The sequence below is a fragment of the Leuresthes tenuis genome, unplaced genomic scaffold, assembly GCF_036924035.1.
Source record: "Leuresthes tenuis unplaced genomic scaffold, fLeuTen1.0.hap1 SCAF_16, whole genome shotgun sequence".
NCBI classification, from domain to species: Eukaryota; Metazoa; Chordata; class Actinopteri; order Atheriniformes; family Atherinopsidae; genus Leuresthes; species Leuresthes tenuis.
The window spans coordinates 30177625-30194692 of record NW_027325370.1 but is presented as its reverse complement, the minus strand read 5'-3'; the positions used below and the strand labels follow the sequence as shown (position 1 = coordinate 30194692).

At 43.3% G+C, this 17068-nt stretch overlaps 1 protein-coding gene across 1 annotated transcript in view; it reads left to right on the top strand.

Moving 5' to 3' along the window:
* The window catches only part of LOC140271512 (DNA (cytosine-5)-methyltransferase 3B-like), a 60140-nt gene that overhangs the window by 14039 nt on the left and 29033 nt on the right, over positions 1–17068 (top strand). The window contains exons 2-6 of the mRNA XM_072366759.1: positions 5344–5452; positions 13132–13282; positions 13938–14023; positions 14144–14281; positions 14892–15035. Coding sequence (XP_072222860.1) covers positions 5344–5452; positions 13132–13282; positions 13938–14023; positions 14144–14281; positions 14892–15035 — 628 coding nt within the window. The remainder of the gene's footprint in view (positions 1–5343; positions 5453–13131; positions 13283–13937; positions 14024–14143; positions 14282–14891; positions 15036–17068) is intronic.

Genomic DNA, 17068 nt, shown 5'->3' with positions numbered 1-17068 from the left:
TGTGCCATTGGCACAACATCCAATCACATTAGATCCACGTTGTTTTGAGCTGACAGCATGCAACCAATCAAATTGCAGGGCTAATAACGAAGCGAAACGGTCAAACAACGCGCCAGTTGGCAAAAAAAATTATATCAAAGATAGTTTTGTTTGGGTATAAAAACTATGAGGTGGTCAACAAGAAAAGAATTGCAGTTTGCAAAACATGCGGGTCGAAGATAACAGACAGACACGCACTTCCAACTTCGTGAATGAAAGCTAAGTCACTTTGCTAGATGCATAGTTAAATCAGACTGAAATGAGACTGTAATCTCACTGTTAACGTTACATTGCAAAACGAAAGTCTGCGTTCACTCCCTCACTCATACTTTTGTTATAGAGGGATAGCTCAGGTTGAATGAGGTAATTATCACATATAGTGGACGGCTGTCCGCAGCAAACCTAATCAAATCAAGGTCATTTTAAATGTGCTTCCTATTAAGAATAGGTGTACAATTTAAGCTTACTGTCAGACAAATTTGTCTCACAATGTCTTACTCTCCAGCGCACCAGATTCCATTGAAAAAACAGCAATTTTACTTAGCAGCACACGGGAGTTGGTGGTCTACTGCTGCCTTGTCAGGGTTGTTTATACAATTTTGGTAAATCACAGCAAAGCTGAACTAACGCCAAAGATATAAAAGGGCACAATTAAACTTACTGATTGAGGTACCAGTAGACCAGCAATTTCTGTGGAATGGGAGGTAAAATAGCTTATTTTGTCAATGGAATCTGGTGTACTGCAGAGAGTGAATTTACAAGCGATATAACTTCAGTTTCCTGTCAGAAAGTTCCTGACACAAAGTTTGATGACTAGGTAAAGCAGCAAAAACATTCTTACTTTTGTGTACACTGAAACTGGCATTTTATTAGGTTTGCCTCTTTTTGCACCCCATTTCACAAATCCCAAAGTAGTTATAGTACAATATGCTACAGACATGCAATGTCAGCACTTTGAGCAAATAATTACATTTGCATTTGCTTTTTTTCCAAATGTGTTTGAAGAATGTTACTGCAAAAAAATTTTGATAAATAAATATAGATTTTAAAAGCAAACATGATCTGTGTAAATATTATTACTCTGTTGTTGAAAGGACTCAAAACTCAAACGGTAGGACTTGGGACTTGACTTGAAACTCATCGGTCTTGACTTAGGACTTGACTCGGGACTTGCCTGTTTTGACTTGAGACTTACTTGTGACTTGCGAAACAATTACTTGGTCCCACCTCTGATTCCTTGTATGGCTGTTAGGACCCCTGCAAAGTTTGCCAATAACTCATCTCTCATGTCAGAAATGGCTTTCATTATCATATTTCTCCCATTAGCTTCCATGCTAACATCAAGCAGTACAGCTAACCAGCTGCCGTAGCTTTACTACTCGCTGCTTGCTTGAGGGTATAGAGGAAATTGGGCCCATGTTGGTTTAATTAGCTGGTTGGGCTGTCTCTTTCCTCTGCTTTCTGGTTTCCGTTTCAAGCACAGCAGGTTTTAGCGCATCAAAAAGTGTTTCTAAGCTATCTTTTTAGCAATAACGATATAAATTGTAGCCACAAGTTTGCAGGGAGCACCCGCAGACACATGTGTTCAGCTCTTGAGACATACTGCATAACATACACTATATTGCCAAAAGTATTCACTCATCTGCCTTTACACGCATATGAACTTAAGTGACATCCCATTCTTGATCCATGGGGTTTAATATGACGTCAGCCCACCCTTTGCAGCTATAACAGCTTAATCTCTTCTGGGCAAGCTTTCCACAAGGTTTAACAGCGTGTTTATGGGAATTTTTGACTACTCTTCCAGAAGCGCATTTATGAGGTCAGACACTGATGTTGGACGAGAAGGCCTAGCTTGCAGTCTCCGCTCTAATTCATCCCAGAGGTGTTCTATTGGGTTGAAGCCAGGACTCTGTGCAGGACAGGGAAATTATTCCACACCAAACTCGCTCATCCATGTCTTTATGGACCTTGCTATCGATCTTGCATCCTCTGTCATTTTAGGTGTCCTACAACTTCTTGGCTGAGTTGCTGTGATTCCTAATCGCTTCTACTTTGTTATAATACCACTGACAGTTGACTGTGGAATATTTATTCGCAAGGAAATTTCACGACTGGACTTGTTGAACAGGTGGCATCCTATCACAATACGACGCTGGAATTCACTTAGCTCCTGTATTGCAGAAGCAGTCTGCATGCCTAGGTGCTTGAATTTATACACCTGTGTCCGTGGAAGTGATTAGAACACCTGAATTTATTTGTATGGGTAAGTGAATACTTTTGGCAATATAGAGTATATGGTTTATATATATATATATATATAAATAGTTTTCTGATAACAGCGCTTCAGATACTATTTTATACCAGTCAAACTATGTTATCTTTGACGTATAATGCGTATAAACTGGTACATAAGTGAGTTAGGTGATGATTCATAAGCTACAATTTGTCATGGTTTCGAGGGGGCAAAGGAGCAGGACCCAGATGCAGACACGGACAGGAGCCAGAAGTAACTTAAAAGCGTTTATTGTAGGAAATAAAAATCACAGCAATGCTGGAAAAAAATAGAAACTAAGGAACTAGAAAATGCACAAGGGATAACAAAACTAAACTCTGCAAAAAGTCGGAAGGAAACCTGGAACATGGAAAAACTAGAGACTCGACAATTGACAAGGTGTAGGCGACGGGGGTGACGGCGAGGATCTGACAAAGACTGAGAAGATAACAGGAGACTAAATGCTGTGGAGAGAATGATTAGTGATATGAGACACCTGAGGAGAATTAACACAGGAGATGGGGGTGGAAACGGAGACTGACAGGGAACTGAGGGACACAGGGAATGACAATGAAACTAAACAGACTAGAAACTAGAAAACCAGAATACAAAACTAAACCAGAAAAACAAAACCACAAGGATCATGACAGAGTTAAGTAGCCAAGCAAGCACATTCCTCTGAAAATGATCAGATACAAGGACTGGACTGAAAATGATTGAAAATGCAGCCAAAATCCAAATGAAACTTTCAGAAAGACAATATAGCCATTGTTCTTCCATTAGGACAGCAAATACACAGCTATAATTTGTCCCACCACAACTATGCAGATGACACTCAAATCTATGTGTCACTGATGGCAGGAGAACACGGGCCTGTAGATACATTGTGTCACTGCATCGAACAGATCAGTGCGTGGATACAAAACAATTTTCTCCAGCTAAACTCTCCAGACAAAACTGAAACCATTGTCTGTGGCCCACAGAAACAAAGAGAAAGTGTTATCAGTCACCTTGAAAATCTTTCTATAAAACTTAATAAGCAAGTTAGAAATCATGGGGTAATATTGGACTCAGACCTGAACTTTTACAGCCACATTAAATCAATAACATCAGCAGCTTTTTACCATCTAAAAAACATTGCCAGAATCTAGGGAATAGTGTCTAAACCAGACTTAGAAAAAGTAATCCATGCATTTGTCTTCAGCAGGTTAGACTACTGTAATGGCCCGCTCACTGGGCTCTAAACGGGCTGTAAGACAGCTGCAGTACATCCAGAATTCTGCTGCTTGAGCACTGACTAGAACCAGGAAATACGATCATATTAGTCCAGTCCTCAGGTCTCTGCACTGGCTTCCTGTCGTTCAGAGAATAGACTTTAAAACAACTCTGCTTGTGTACAAATCTCTTCATGGTCTAGCGCCAAAGTAGTGATGGGATGATGCTACCTCAAGGAGTGTATTGACACACTACACAAACTGTGTCGGCACTGTATTGAAACTGTGTTGGTCACTCAATAGTGACCCCTTCAGGTGTTCTGAAATCATTGCAGGTAAATGAAATAAGAAGATGGACCAGGTAAAATGTGGCAAATCCAACATGAGCCTGCGAAACATTTAATCACCAGTCCTTTATTTAAGATATAATCTCATTATTGTATAACTTCATTCGCTCAATTTGTGAGTCAAGTTGTCCATGAGAAGAGTTCAAAATAGGCTTCAAACCTTGTTGATGTAAATGCTAAACTGAGTTGGTTTGTAAACTATAGCAAATTTGTATTAAAATTCAGAGTTCAACTATTTATCTTATGTGTGGAAGTTTGTTAACGTAAGTGTTAAAGCATAAAAAATAAAACAAATTACATATAGATTCATTTATGCATTTTTATTGAGGAACAACCGTTTTTGTAGGGTGTTTGCTCCTAGGCGATTTCTCCTCTTACACACCAGTTCCCCTGCCTTGGAAAAAACTCTTTCACAGGGTACAGATGAAGAGGGCGAACACAACATTTTCAGTGCAAGTTGATGAAGGTTTGGATAACAACAAACTCCAACTCCAACAACAAAACTCCATCCAACAAACCCACAACATGTTGACACAGTTTGCTTTCTTACAAACACAATTTGGCGCCGTCACATTTAAGCGATACCGTTCCTGTATCGGTCATGTGATTTTTTCTTAAAGTGATACACGCACCAATACGGGGTTTCACTCTTGGGCTCTCGACACAGAGCTGACGCACCAGTGTCGTTCGTCCCATCACTACGCCAAAGTACAGCTCTGATATGTTAGAGCCATATGAACCAACTTGGACTCTGAGAACCTCAGGGAGGGGTGTCCTGCTGGTGCCCAGAGTCAGGACTAAACAAGGTGAGGCTGTGTTACAGTTTTATGCTCCTAAAATCTGGAACAGTCTTCCAGAAGATGTGAGACAAGCCTCAACTCTGACAATGTTTAAATTCAGGCTGAAAACAGTTCTATTTAACTGTGCATATGACAGCTGAAAGTATTTTATCTGCACTCTTCGCTTTTAATTTAATTAATGAATGATTATTTTTTGTTTGTTGGAATGATTTTATTTGCCTTCTTGTGATTTTATGTAGCTGTAAAGCACTTTGAATTGCCTTGTGTACAAATTGTGCTCTACAAATAAACTTGCCACTTCAAAAGATTACAAAAAAGTACAGCCCCTTGTAAGAAAAGTAACTTTTGCACACTGTTGTAATTGTATGTTAACCTTTTTTTAATGAACAGTTTCTTCCTTCTTCCTTTATTTACCTCTGTCCTATTAAGGAGTTTGTTTGAATTTGTAAACCAAGTTTTAACTGCAGATTCAGAAATTTGTTGCTGACAAAAGCTGGAAAGAACAGAGAAATATGCAAATATTTCCCAGTGAGTTTGTGATAGTTTATTGAGTTAGATGTAATTGCCCATTCGTTGAAATTCCACCAAAATCTCCCCAATTAGCAACAGCGAGATAAAAGTAAACTAAATGTTTTGTTTGTCTTCCTCATTGTTTCTGTCTTGTCTAGGTTTGAAAAGAAGTCAGGACAGCCACTGGACCAGTCAACTGCAACAGCAATGCCTTCCAACAAATACTCTGTTGCAGTCACGGAGGAGAGGAATGACGTGACTGCCATAGTAAGTCAAGCAAACACACACACACAAACATTTTACCCTAACACAAATCATCACAGCTGAATGCCTAACCCTTAAGTTAGCTCATTGCATTGGTCATTGTGTAAGCAAACTTTGACTTGAACACAGTGCCATAAATATTTATACCAGCACTTCAGGCACACTGGACTGTAGTTTTTCGCCCTCAACAGTAAGCGTTGCTTCTGAAATAATGGCACCTCTACACCACAGAAATCCCTTGAGACAATGTCGTACAGTTTCAATTTTACTGTTTCACTATTAAGCCATTTTTTATGTGTAAAAATCTACAATAGTTGTACCCTATTGGAGTTTGTACAGATATCTGTGGAGATGGACCTGGTCCCACACGCTTCCCTGCAGCCCTTCCTATTTGTCAAACATGCCTATTACAATGAATGTGCTTAAAAATGTGTGAGCTTGTAGATTTGATGAGAACTTGTAGAATACAATGTGAGAACCTGCACAACAAAAATCTGAACTTGTGTGGCTAAATCTTCTCTTGTAAAGAGAAATCATACACACGTGAACTGAATTTGAAGTCACACGAACAGACAGAACATGTGAGAACTTAAATTGAAGTTATAATGAAAAATTTTCACAAGCAAAAAATAGATAAATATGAGTAAATGATGGGTAATAAGGTGTCCTCAAGGCAGATGCCCTGACATGTGTGCCAATATGAGTTTTTGAACTGAAAATGCGTTTAGGTGTGAGAGTTTGTGTGTGTGCTACATGCAAGCAGCTGCATCCACACCAGATAGAAAAAAGAAATTCTCGATAGATACAAGAATGTAGGTTAAGTTATTAAGTCAACACACTGGCATTGTTAAACACTAAGAACATTTATTCACTGCAAAGAGTTAGAGGAAAATCTTTTAATTTTTTTTGCAACGCACACACTCTGCCAACACTTTCACACTCTACACAGAAACTTTTACTGTTTTCTTATGGTTACACTTTTTGTCACAAAGATATTGAATGAGACTCTCATTGTCCGTTACCACTTCTTCCTCTTTTTCACTCTCATATATCACTCTGTCTGAAAGGACTATTTCCTTTGCTCTGCCGTCTGCTGTTCTTTTTTTTTTTCTTGTCTTGTCTGTTGCTTCTACCATTATTGTATCTCTTTTCATTCCATGGTTAAGGTTACAATTACGGTTAGGTCAGTAGCTATTAAAAGACATTATCATTATGTTCCTGACAAACACATATGCATGTACCAGTACATTTCTGAACTTATAGACACACACACTGTGTCTTTCGATGTTGGTATCTGTACTATTTCATGCAAAGTCAAGCTGTCATCATTTGACAAATCATAAATAAAGTAAAACAATTTGACATATGCCTCTGAAAATTCGCTGAGGGAGTAAGCATGATTTAACTTTAACAGTATTTTTTTTCGCTCGGTCGGGTATAGCCCAAACACATGACGTGGGTCCCCCTTCTGACGGGCTCACCACCCGTGGGAGGGGCCAAGGGGGTTCGGGTGCCATGTGAGATGGGTAGCAGCCGAAGGCGGAGGCCCTGGCGGTCTGATCCTCGGCTACTGAAGCTAGCTCTTGGGACGTGGAATGTCACCTCTGTTGGGGAAGGAGCCAGAGCTGGTGCGTGAGGCTGAGCGGTTCCGGCTAGATATAGTCGGACTCACCTCGACGCACGGCTTGGGCTCTGGAACCAGTCCTCCCCAGAGGGGTTGGACTCTCTTCCACTCTGGAGTTGCCCGTGGTGAGAGGCGCAGAGCAGGTGAGGGCATACTTATTGCCACAGTTCGATGATCGACTTTGTGGTTGTATCATCAGACTTGCGGCCATATGTCCTGGACACTCGGGTGAAGAGAGGGGCGGAGCTGTCAACTGATCACCACCTGGTGGTGAGTTGGCTCCGCTGGTGGGGGAGGATGCCGATCAGACCTGGCAGGCCCAAAAGTATTGTGAGGGTCTGCTGGGAACGTTTGTCGGAATCCCCTGTCAGGATGAGCTTTAACTCTCACCTCCGGCAGAGCTTCAACCATATCCCGGGGGAGGTGGGGGACATTGAATCCGAATGGGCCATGTTCCGTGACTCCATTGTCGAGGCGGCTGATCGGAGCTGTGGCCTTAAGGTGGTCGGTGCCTATTGTGGCGGCAACCCCCGAACCCGCTGGTGGACACCAGTGGTGAGGGAAGCTGTCAAGCTGAAGAAGGAGTCCTATTGGGCCTTTTTGGCCAGTGAGACTCTGGAAGCAGCTGATGGGTACTGACAGGCCAAGCGGGCTGCGGTTGCTGAGGCAAAAACTCGGGCCTGGGAGGAGTTCGGTGAAACCATGGAGAACGACTTCCGGATGGCCTCAAAGAGATTCTGGTCCACCATCCGGCGTCTCGGGGGGGAAGCGGCTCACAGTCAACACTGTGTATGGTGGGGACGGGGCTTTGCTGACCTCAACTAGGGACATTGTGAGTCGTGGGGGGACTACTTCGAGGACCTCCTCAATCCTACCAACACATGCTCGGAGGAGGCAGAGTCGGAGAGCTCAGAGATGGGACCTCCCATTTCTGGGGCTGAGGTTGCCGAGGTGGTCAAAAAGCTCCTCGTGGCAAGGGGTGGATGAGGTCCGTCCTGAGTTTCTCAGGGCTCTGGATGTTGTAGGGCTGTCTTGGCTGACACGCCTCTATAGCATCGTGTGGACATCTAGGACAGTGCCTCTGGACTGGCAGATCGGGGTGTTGGTCCCCCTCTTTAAAAAGGGGGACCGGAGTGTGTTCCAACTATAGGGGTATCACACTCCTCAGCCTCCCTGGTAAGGTCTATTCGGGGGTACTGGAGAGGAGGATCCGTCGGATAGTCGAGCCTCGGATTCAGGAGGTGCAGTGTGGTTTTCGTCCTGGCCGTGGACCAGTGGACCAGCTCTATACCCTCGGCAGGATCCTGGAGGGTGCATGGGAGTTCGCCCAACCAGTCTACATGTGTTTTGTGGACTTGGAAAAAGCGTTCGACCGTGTCCCTCATGGAGTCCTGTGGGGGGTGCTCCGGGAATATGGAGTGCCGGACCCCTTGATAGGGGCCGTTCGGTCTCTGTATGTCCGGTATCAGAGTTTGGTCCGCATTGTCGGCAATAAGTCGGATACGTTTCTGGTGAAGGTTGGACTCCGTCAGGGCTGCCCTTTGTCACCGATTCTGTTCCTCACTTTTATGGACAGAATTTCTAGGCGGAGCCAGGGTGTTCGAGGGTGTCCGATTTGGCGACCTCAGAATCGGGTCTCTGCTTTTTGCGGATGATGTGGTTCTGTTGGCCTCGTCAGGCCGTGACCTTCAGCTCTCACTGGAGCGATTCGCAGCCGAGTGTGAAGCGGCTGGGATGAGAATCAGCGCCTCCAAATCCGAGACTATGGTTCTCAGCCGGAAGAGGGTGGAATGCTCTCTCCGGGTCGGGAATGAGATCCTTCCCCAAGTGGAGGAGTTAAAGTATCTAGGGGTCTTGTTCATGAGTGAGCGACAAATGGAACGTGAGATTGACGGGCGGATCGGTGTGGCATCTGCAGTGTCTCAGGCTCTGCACCGACCCGTCGTTGTGAAGAAAGAGCTGAGCCAGAAGGCGAAGCTCTCTATTTACTCTCTATTTATTCCCATCCTCACCTATGGTCACGAGTTGTGGGTAGTGACCGAAAGATCGAGATCGCGAATACAAGTGGCCGAAATGGGTTTCCTCCGCAGGGTGTCTGGGCTCTCCCTTAGAGATAGGGTGAGAAGCTCAGTCATCCGGGAGGGGCTCGGAGTAGAACCGCTGTTCCTCCGCATTGAGAGGAGTCAGATGAGATGGTTCGGGCATCTGGTTAGGATGCCCCCTGGACGCCTCCCTGGTGAGGTGTTCCGGGCACGTCCCAATGGGAGGAGACCCCGGGGAAGACCCAGGACATGTTGGAGAGACTATGTCTCTCGGCTGGCCTGGGAATGCCTTGGGGTCCCCCCGGAAGAGCTGGAGGAAGTGGCCGGGGAAAGGCAATATATGACATTATTGGCTTCATTAATCTGTTAAAGTGCTGGAATTCACTCTCGTGAACAAGATACCCCGGTACTTAAAGTCCTCCGCCTGAGGCAAGGACTTTGGTACCTTCAGCACCCCCATAGATCCCTCGGGGAACATGGTCAGAAGCATTTTCCAAGTCTACTAAGCACATGTAGACTGGATGGTTAAACTCCCATGGTCCCCTCAGGAACTCTGCATGAGTAAAGATCTGGTGCACTGTTCCACAACATGGGCAAAAGCCACACTGAACCTCCTAAACCTGAGGTTCAACTATCAGTCTGAGCCTCCTCTTCAACACCCTGGAGTAATCCCCCTGTAGTTGGAACAAAATCCCCTTTCTTAGAAATGGGAATCAACACCTCGGTCTGCCACTCTATTGTGACATTGAAGAAACCAGGACAGCCACACCGTGTCCAGGGCCTGTAGCATCTGAGGGCGAATCTCGTCCACCCCGGCGCTTTGCAGCTGGTATGCTTTTTGATGGCCTGGATGACTTCTGCCAAGGTGATGGAGAAGTCTAACAACTCCACGACTCTAACACTAAGCCCAGCTAACCTCCAAGGGAAACTGATTTCAGATTGACCAGTAAATGCAAAGCCTTGCCTTTCGGTTAGCCATGTCTTAATCTCAGTGGCCTAAAGCAATGCTCTCATTATTGCTCACAAAGACCTAATCTGTCTGTCCATCTCCCACTCCATCCTACCATCACTCTTGAGATAATTAAGCTAAAATTAAATTCTTCACTTGAGGAAAAGTGGGCTTACACACTCAGCTTTAAACTGCTCCAGTGGGCATTGGAGGTCATGGCTTAAAGAGGCCAACAGAGCCACATCATCCTCAAAGAGCAGCGATGCAACCCTTGATTTTCCAAGCCTTCCTCTCGCCTATTACACCTTAAGATGCCATCCATGAACTCCACATACAGGATCGGTCAGCCCGGGCAGAGTCCAGCACTCTTCATAGACAAGCTCGACTTTGTGACACTGTCACATGCCTTTTCCTAATGAAAAAAAACACATGTAGACTGGGTGGTCAAACTCTCATGAGCCCCGCCGCAGCTCTGTGGGGATACTCTAATCGATCAGGCATTGATTGTTGTCAAGGTTCTCTGAATAATTTGATTGGCTAGTGATAAATAAACTACATATGTAGTTTATAGTCTATATCTAGTTTAGTTGACCACTCAAAGTTTTACAACAACCATATTCAATCGTTTGCACACAATGATACAGTACGTTTTTGTCTACACGATGTTGTAGGCTGTACCTTTTTTAAAAAAAAACGTATTAAACACATTCTGACTGCATTTCTGGGGTAATGTGGGAATCAGTGTCTTGCCCATGGACACTTTAACATGTTGTCCAGGGAAACTGGGAATCAAACTGCTGGCTTTTTTGTAAAAATGACTCCTCTCCCACCTGAGCTACAGCCACCACTGTTCCACAACCTGTACAAGAACGAACAATGGTCCTCTCAAATCCATGGTTTGACAATCAGTTAGATCCTCCTTTCCAGAACCCTGAAGTTGACATTCTCAGGGAGGCTTAGTAGTGTGATCCTCTGATGGATGAAGCACACTCTCCAGCCCCACTTTAAAACTGGAGATCAACACAGCTGTCTACTACTCCAATGACATTGTTCTAGGCCTCCATGTGACAATGAGAGACATGCCAGCCAAGAGAACCCTACGATGTCCAAAGCTTTCAGCATCTTGGAGTGAATCTGTTCTATTACCTGGTTAAGCTGTAGCTGTTGAAAAGAAAACTGGTTAGGGCCGAAATGTCTGTTATGATATCTGTTATATTTGCGTATGAACTTATTTGAGCACAACCAATTGTACTTTTTTGATTATTATGGGAATTTTGCCAATCTTTTCATTTGTACTGATCGGCAGTTTTATTTTTGACTAAGAACTTTTTTTTTGTTTTCTGTAATGTAGAATCACAGTACAATAAGGATTGTCTGATCTGGGTTTTTGGTTTTTAGGGCTGATCATCAAATTCTGGAAACAGGATTACTAATCATATAGTGTATTTTAAGCCTTTATAATGTTACAGTATTTACTTAAGCAATATTTTTACCAAAACTTTCCTTCCATCCATCCATCATCTGCCGCTTCTCCGGGGGTCGGGTCGCAGGGGCTGCAGCTTGAGTAGAGAAGCCCTGACGTCCCTGTCCCCGGCCACTACCTCCAACTCTTCTGGGGGGACCCCGAGGCGTTCCCAGGTCAGCCGAGACATAGTCTCTCCAATGTATCCTGGGTCTTCCCGGGGTCTCCTCCCATTGGGACGTGCCCGGAACACCTCACCAGGGAGGCATCCAGGAAGCATCCTAACTATATCCCCTCTCTCATCTGACTCCTCCCGATGCGGAGGAGCGGCTCTACTCACAGCCCCTCCCGGATGACCGAGCCTCTCACACTATCTCTAAGGGAGAGCCCAGACATCCTGCAGAAGAAGCCCATTTCGGCCGCTTGTATCTGCGATCTCGTTCTTTTGGGTACTACCCACAACTCGTGACCATAGGTGAGGGTAGGAACGTAGACTGATCGGTAAATCAAGAGCTTCGCCGTCTAGCTCAGCTCCTTCTTCACCATGACAGGCTGATGTAGAACCCGCATCACTGCAGACACTGCACCGATCCGCCTGTCATAACATAACATGGCAGAATTGTCATACTTATGAAAGTTTATTTGTATTTCGGGATCATCCCCATTTTTTTCCCTTTTCACCATTTCATAATGAATGATTGTGTGTTCTGACCTCAAGCACAAGAATGAAAGAAAGAAAATTGGGTGAGAGGCAGGATACACCCTTGACAGGTCGCCAGTGTATCACAGGGACAAATGAGACAAACAACCATGCATGTCAATTTAGATTCACCTATTAGACAAACTTTTTTAACTGATAGCCATAACTGATTTTGAACTGTGGGAGGAAGCAGGAATACCCAGGAAGAAACTATACGTCCAAGGAGGACATTCAAAGTCAGTAACTAAGGTAACTTTCTTGTATGAGACAGTGCTAACTGTCTTGAGACACATGCGGTACTCAAATAAAAAAAAAGATTTAATCATGTGACCTTATCCACTATTTCCAACTTCTTATAAAGAAAACGCAACGTACTATGTTTCCACATAGTACTTTTGCTCGACAGGCATTCGATCCCTCATAGTTTTTGCTGGGAATGTGCTCTCCAGCAGAAAATATTTCAATGAACTCCTTGTGTTCAAAGCAGTTGTACAAAAAGTCTTGGCTAATTTGTTTGTTTGTGCTCTTTTGTGAAAATAGTTTTATTGATCTATTATTATAAAATGGACTGCATTTGTTTCGCACTTTTTTGGCCTTGTCAACCCTTTATAGCACCTTTACACTACAAGTCATATTCCCCCATTCACACACACTTATATAGAACTTCTTAGTGTATGTAAAGGCAATGCTATAAGGAACTTCAGTGTTTTGTCTAAGAACACTTTAACATGGGGTCTGGGAAAGCTGGGGATTGAACAACCAATCTTCCAATTGGCCACTTCTCCTGAGCTATAGCCAATAAGATTAACCAAACAAACTTTTTCTTTTGGAACTATGGGCATTTTAATTTACTTCTTCTTACCACTTTGCACCTTAATTAAACACTGTTCTCACTCTATCTTTAGGCAGCAGTAAACGGAAACATACCTCTACCTGAGGTCGTATCAGAAAATGACAGTGGCTTAGAATTGACCAATGACAACAGCCCTATGACTGCAGCTGAACCACCCTCCCCCTTCAGCCCCAAACTCAATGGAGACTCTGTTTCACCTCAAGGTAGCACACACTTCAGTCATAGAGCTTATTTGTTATAGAATTGTAGACCTTTTTATCCTAAATTCATTTTAGTTAAAACTGTACTTTTTTAAGCCACACATTTTTTTGTAACGCAGAAATTGATACTTTTTACAGACTGACAAGGAAAACAGAAAATTGATCTTATGAAAGCTACTATTTAGTATATCAAGGTCATATGGTCAATAATGTGTAACAGAATTTAGAAGTTTTTCATAATTTAGGAAGCGTTCACATTGTACAAATGTAAACTCAACTTAATGGAGTTTTAAAAGGGGCGTGTTTTTCAGCACACGTGTAAAATAAATAAGATTAATTTGAATAATTAACAGTTTGTTTTTGTGGTTATATTTATTGTAAGTCTCATATACTCAACAGTGTGTGATTTTTTTGCCATCTCTTCATTTTTTATGATATAAAATGATTGATTGTCTCTGCCCTGCTGTATTGCAGTAAAGTTGGGGGACTTTGAATAGACAAATTAACTTGTGATCATCATTTCAAATCCAATGTTTTTCTGAAGAGACCATAACAAAACCCTGCTGTACTATCTTTAGAAAAAAAATTTTTGATCTGTCTGACCCTCTGTTGATCTCTCTGTCTCCCTCCTTCGGTCTTGTTTTCATCTCTTTCCTAGATGGTAACCAGTGTTCAAGGGAAAGCCGAAAGAGGAGGAAGAAGGTGCCAGAAGAGGAGAAACATACCTGGGACTCCTATAACAAGGTACAATTATTTACACAAATTTACTTTAGTGGAAAGATGTTTACCCATTTTTTTGGAAAAATTAGAACAGAGATATTAATTTCCTTGAGGATGTTTGCATGTTTGTGTGTGTGTTTCCAGGAAGAACATTCTGGAGCATTACAGTTCAGCTTAAGACAGAGACCTCGACCCAGAACAATTTTCCAGGCCGGTCTTGCACCACACATGCACACCAAACCTCGCAGACAGAATCGCAAACAGGAGCAAAGTATATTATTGGTAAAAGCAAAAACAATTCATACACAAGTTATCAAAACCAACTTCTTTAAAACCTCTGTTGAACAGTGTATTCTTCAGAAAATGGTGAATGACCACACAACCACAAATTTTCAAAAATGGGGAATGAGGCTCCCTGCTGATTGTTTTAGTGTTGACATCAATACCACATGTATTTGAATGCATCCACAATTGTGTAATTTCAGCTCCATAATCTTTCTCTACAATTTTCTGGAGGTCTTACATGGGAGCTGGCTAAAAAATACCTGGAAGACATTACAATGCATATGTTGCAAACATAGACCTTCTTACATGATATCCCTCTGTAAAAACTCTTGAAAATAACATTGAGGTTTTGGAAAATTTAATAGGACAAGCTCTCCAAAATTTAGCTAGTTTTGCAGCCATGCAGAAGGACTATTGTATTTTCATGCCTTTTTCACTTTATGAGTGCAGATTTTAAGGGCTGATAGAATTAAGAAACCTTGGGATCAAAGGGAAAATCATCAGGTATTTTTTTGTGTACCTTTCAAGCCTGTAAGTCTTCTGACCATAACATTTCCTTTTCTATTTTGGGCACGAGAAATAATCTCTCCTCTTTCTCTGCTGTCAGTATCCCAGTGGTCCTCGCGGGGCTGCAGTTGTATCCAGTGGAGCCCCAGAGACCCCATGTCTGGAGCTAATGGAACAAGACTCCAAAGACTCGGCTCATAGCGCCAGTACTGTGTGTGGCTCTGAAACCCAACATGAATACAATGTAAGTCAGTTGTGTCTTGAGGAACAATTGCCTATATTTCTATCAATGGTTTTAGGAACATTTTGAAATATCACATCAGAAAATTTGGCAGAAGTTGGAATTTTTAAAACCTTACAAATTTACACAAACATTCTTGAAGCAATAATATAGGATATGTCACAACCAAATACTTTCTAACTTATTTGGTTTTCTTATTGAAAATTTTGCTCACATCACTGATCAATTCTTTCAGATTTTACAGAAGAAATGTTGTCAGTACTCATTGTCATGAAAAAATAATTCCATTGTCACATACTCTTAAAGGGAATCTCTGAAGACTTTTTTTAAAAATTACACTGCTTCCATATTGGCAGACCACCCTAGGTATTTGCAGGTCTGAACAGTCTCTTTCTCCCCTCTATCAATGCAGACTAACTGGTATGGAGTTTTAGATCTCCTGAAGTCCACCACCAGCTCTTTGGTTTTGGTAGTGTTCAGGAGCAAAAAGTTATTTTTGGTCCAGCCATAGAAGGACTCCACAAGGTCCCTGTACTCCTTCTCCTGTCCACCGCACACACATGCCACAACAGCCGTATCATCAGAATACTTCTGTATGTGACAGCTCTGAGTTGTACCTGAAGTCTGATGCATACAGGGTGAAAAGAAAAGGAACCAAAACGGTACCCTGCGGAGCCCCAATACTGCATTCTAGTGTTCCAGAAACACATCTCCCCATCCTGACATACTGTGGTCTGACAGTCAAATAGTCTATAATCCACAATGTCTGGGAGGGGGCCACACCCATACCTAGAAGCTTGCCTTGCAGTATGGGAGGCCGTATGGTGTTGAAGGCACTGGAGAAGTCAAAGAACATAATTCTCACATATGAACCAGGCACATCCAGATAAGCACATGTCCGATGCAGCATGTACAGAATCGTGTCTTCCACTCCTATGTGTTTCTGGAAGTCAAGCTGGAGGGGGTCAAGATCCTCAGGAACCTGCAATTGCATGTGACGAACAAGGACTCTGTCCAAGGTCTTCATGATATGCCACCGGTCTGTTGTCATTCAGCTCCACCAGTTTCCCTAATTTTGGCACCGGTATGAGACAAGACGTTTTCCACAGCACCAGGACTTTTTCCATCTGAAGGCACATATCGAAGAGCCTCTGAAGAGGGACTGCTAGTTGACCAACACAGTCCCTCAGAAGCCTTGGACAGACTCCATCTGGGCCTGCAGCCCTCCCTAACTGAAGTCTCTGAGCTCAGCTCCAACCTCCTCTATAGTTAGACACAGAGGTTGTAGCGGAGGGATGACGACAGGAGTGATGTTGCTATCAATTTTAGAGATGGGGGTGGGGGTGCAGCTGGACAGAGGAGGTCTAGTGGTGGAAGCTGCCGCAGAGGTGGAGGTGCGGCTGGGTTCAGGATGCCTGGTGGTGGAAGCTGCCGAAGAGGTGGAGGTACAGCTGGACAGAAGAAGCCTGTTGGTGAGAGTTGCTGCAGAGGTGGAGGTGCAGTCAGGCGGAGGAGGAGGCTTGGCGATGTGAGTTGCCATTGATGCAGAAGTACAGCTGGGCAGTTGAAGCAGTATAGAGGAAGCAGTTGTAGTGGTGGGGGTGGAGGGAGCAGCAGCAGAGGTGGAAAAAGCCACACAATCAAACCTGTTGTAATATTGGTTGAAAGTATTGGCTCTGTCGACATCACCTTCCACAGACTGAGTTTTTCAGTCTGTATCCAGTGATGGTCCTCACACCTCCTTGGTGTTATTGTTCTCCAGCTCTCTCTGTCTTTTTCTTGTACTACACCTTAGCTCGATGTAGTGTATTTTTAATCTTCCGTTGTACATTCCTCCGCCCTTTTCCATTCCCATTCTGGAACGCCATCTTTTTCTGGTTCAGGAGGTCTTTGATGTCACTGGTGATCCATGGTTTATTATTAGGATAGCACCTTACAGTCCTCACTGGAATCACAGTATCCCTACAGAAGGTAATGTAGTGAGTGATGGTTCTGACCCTCCAGTCCCATGTCCATTTCTTCTTCCTCCAGCAATA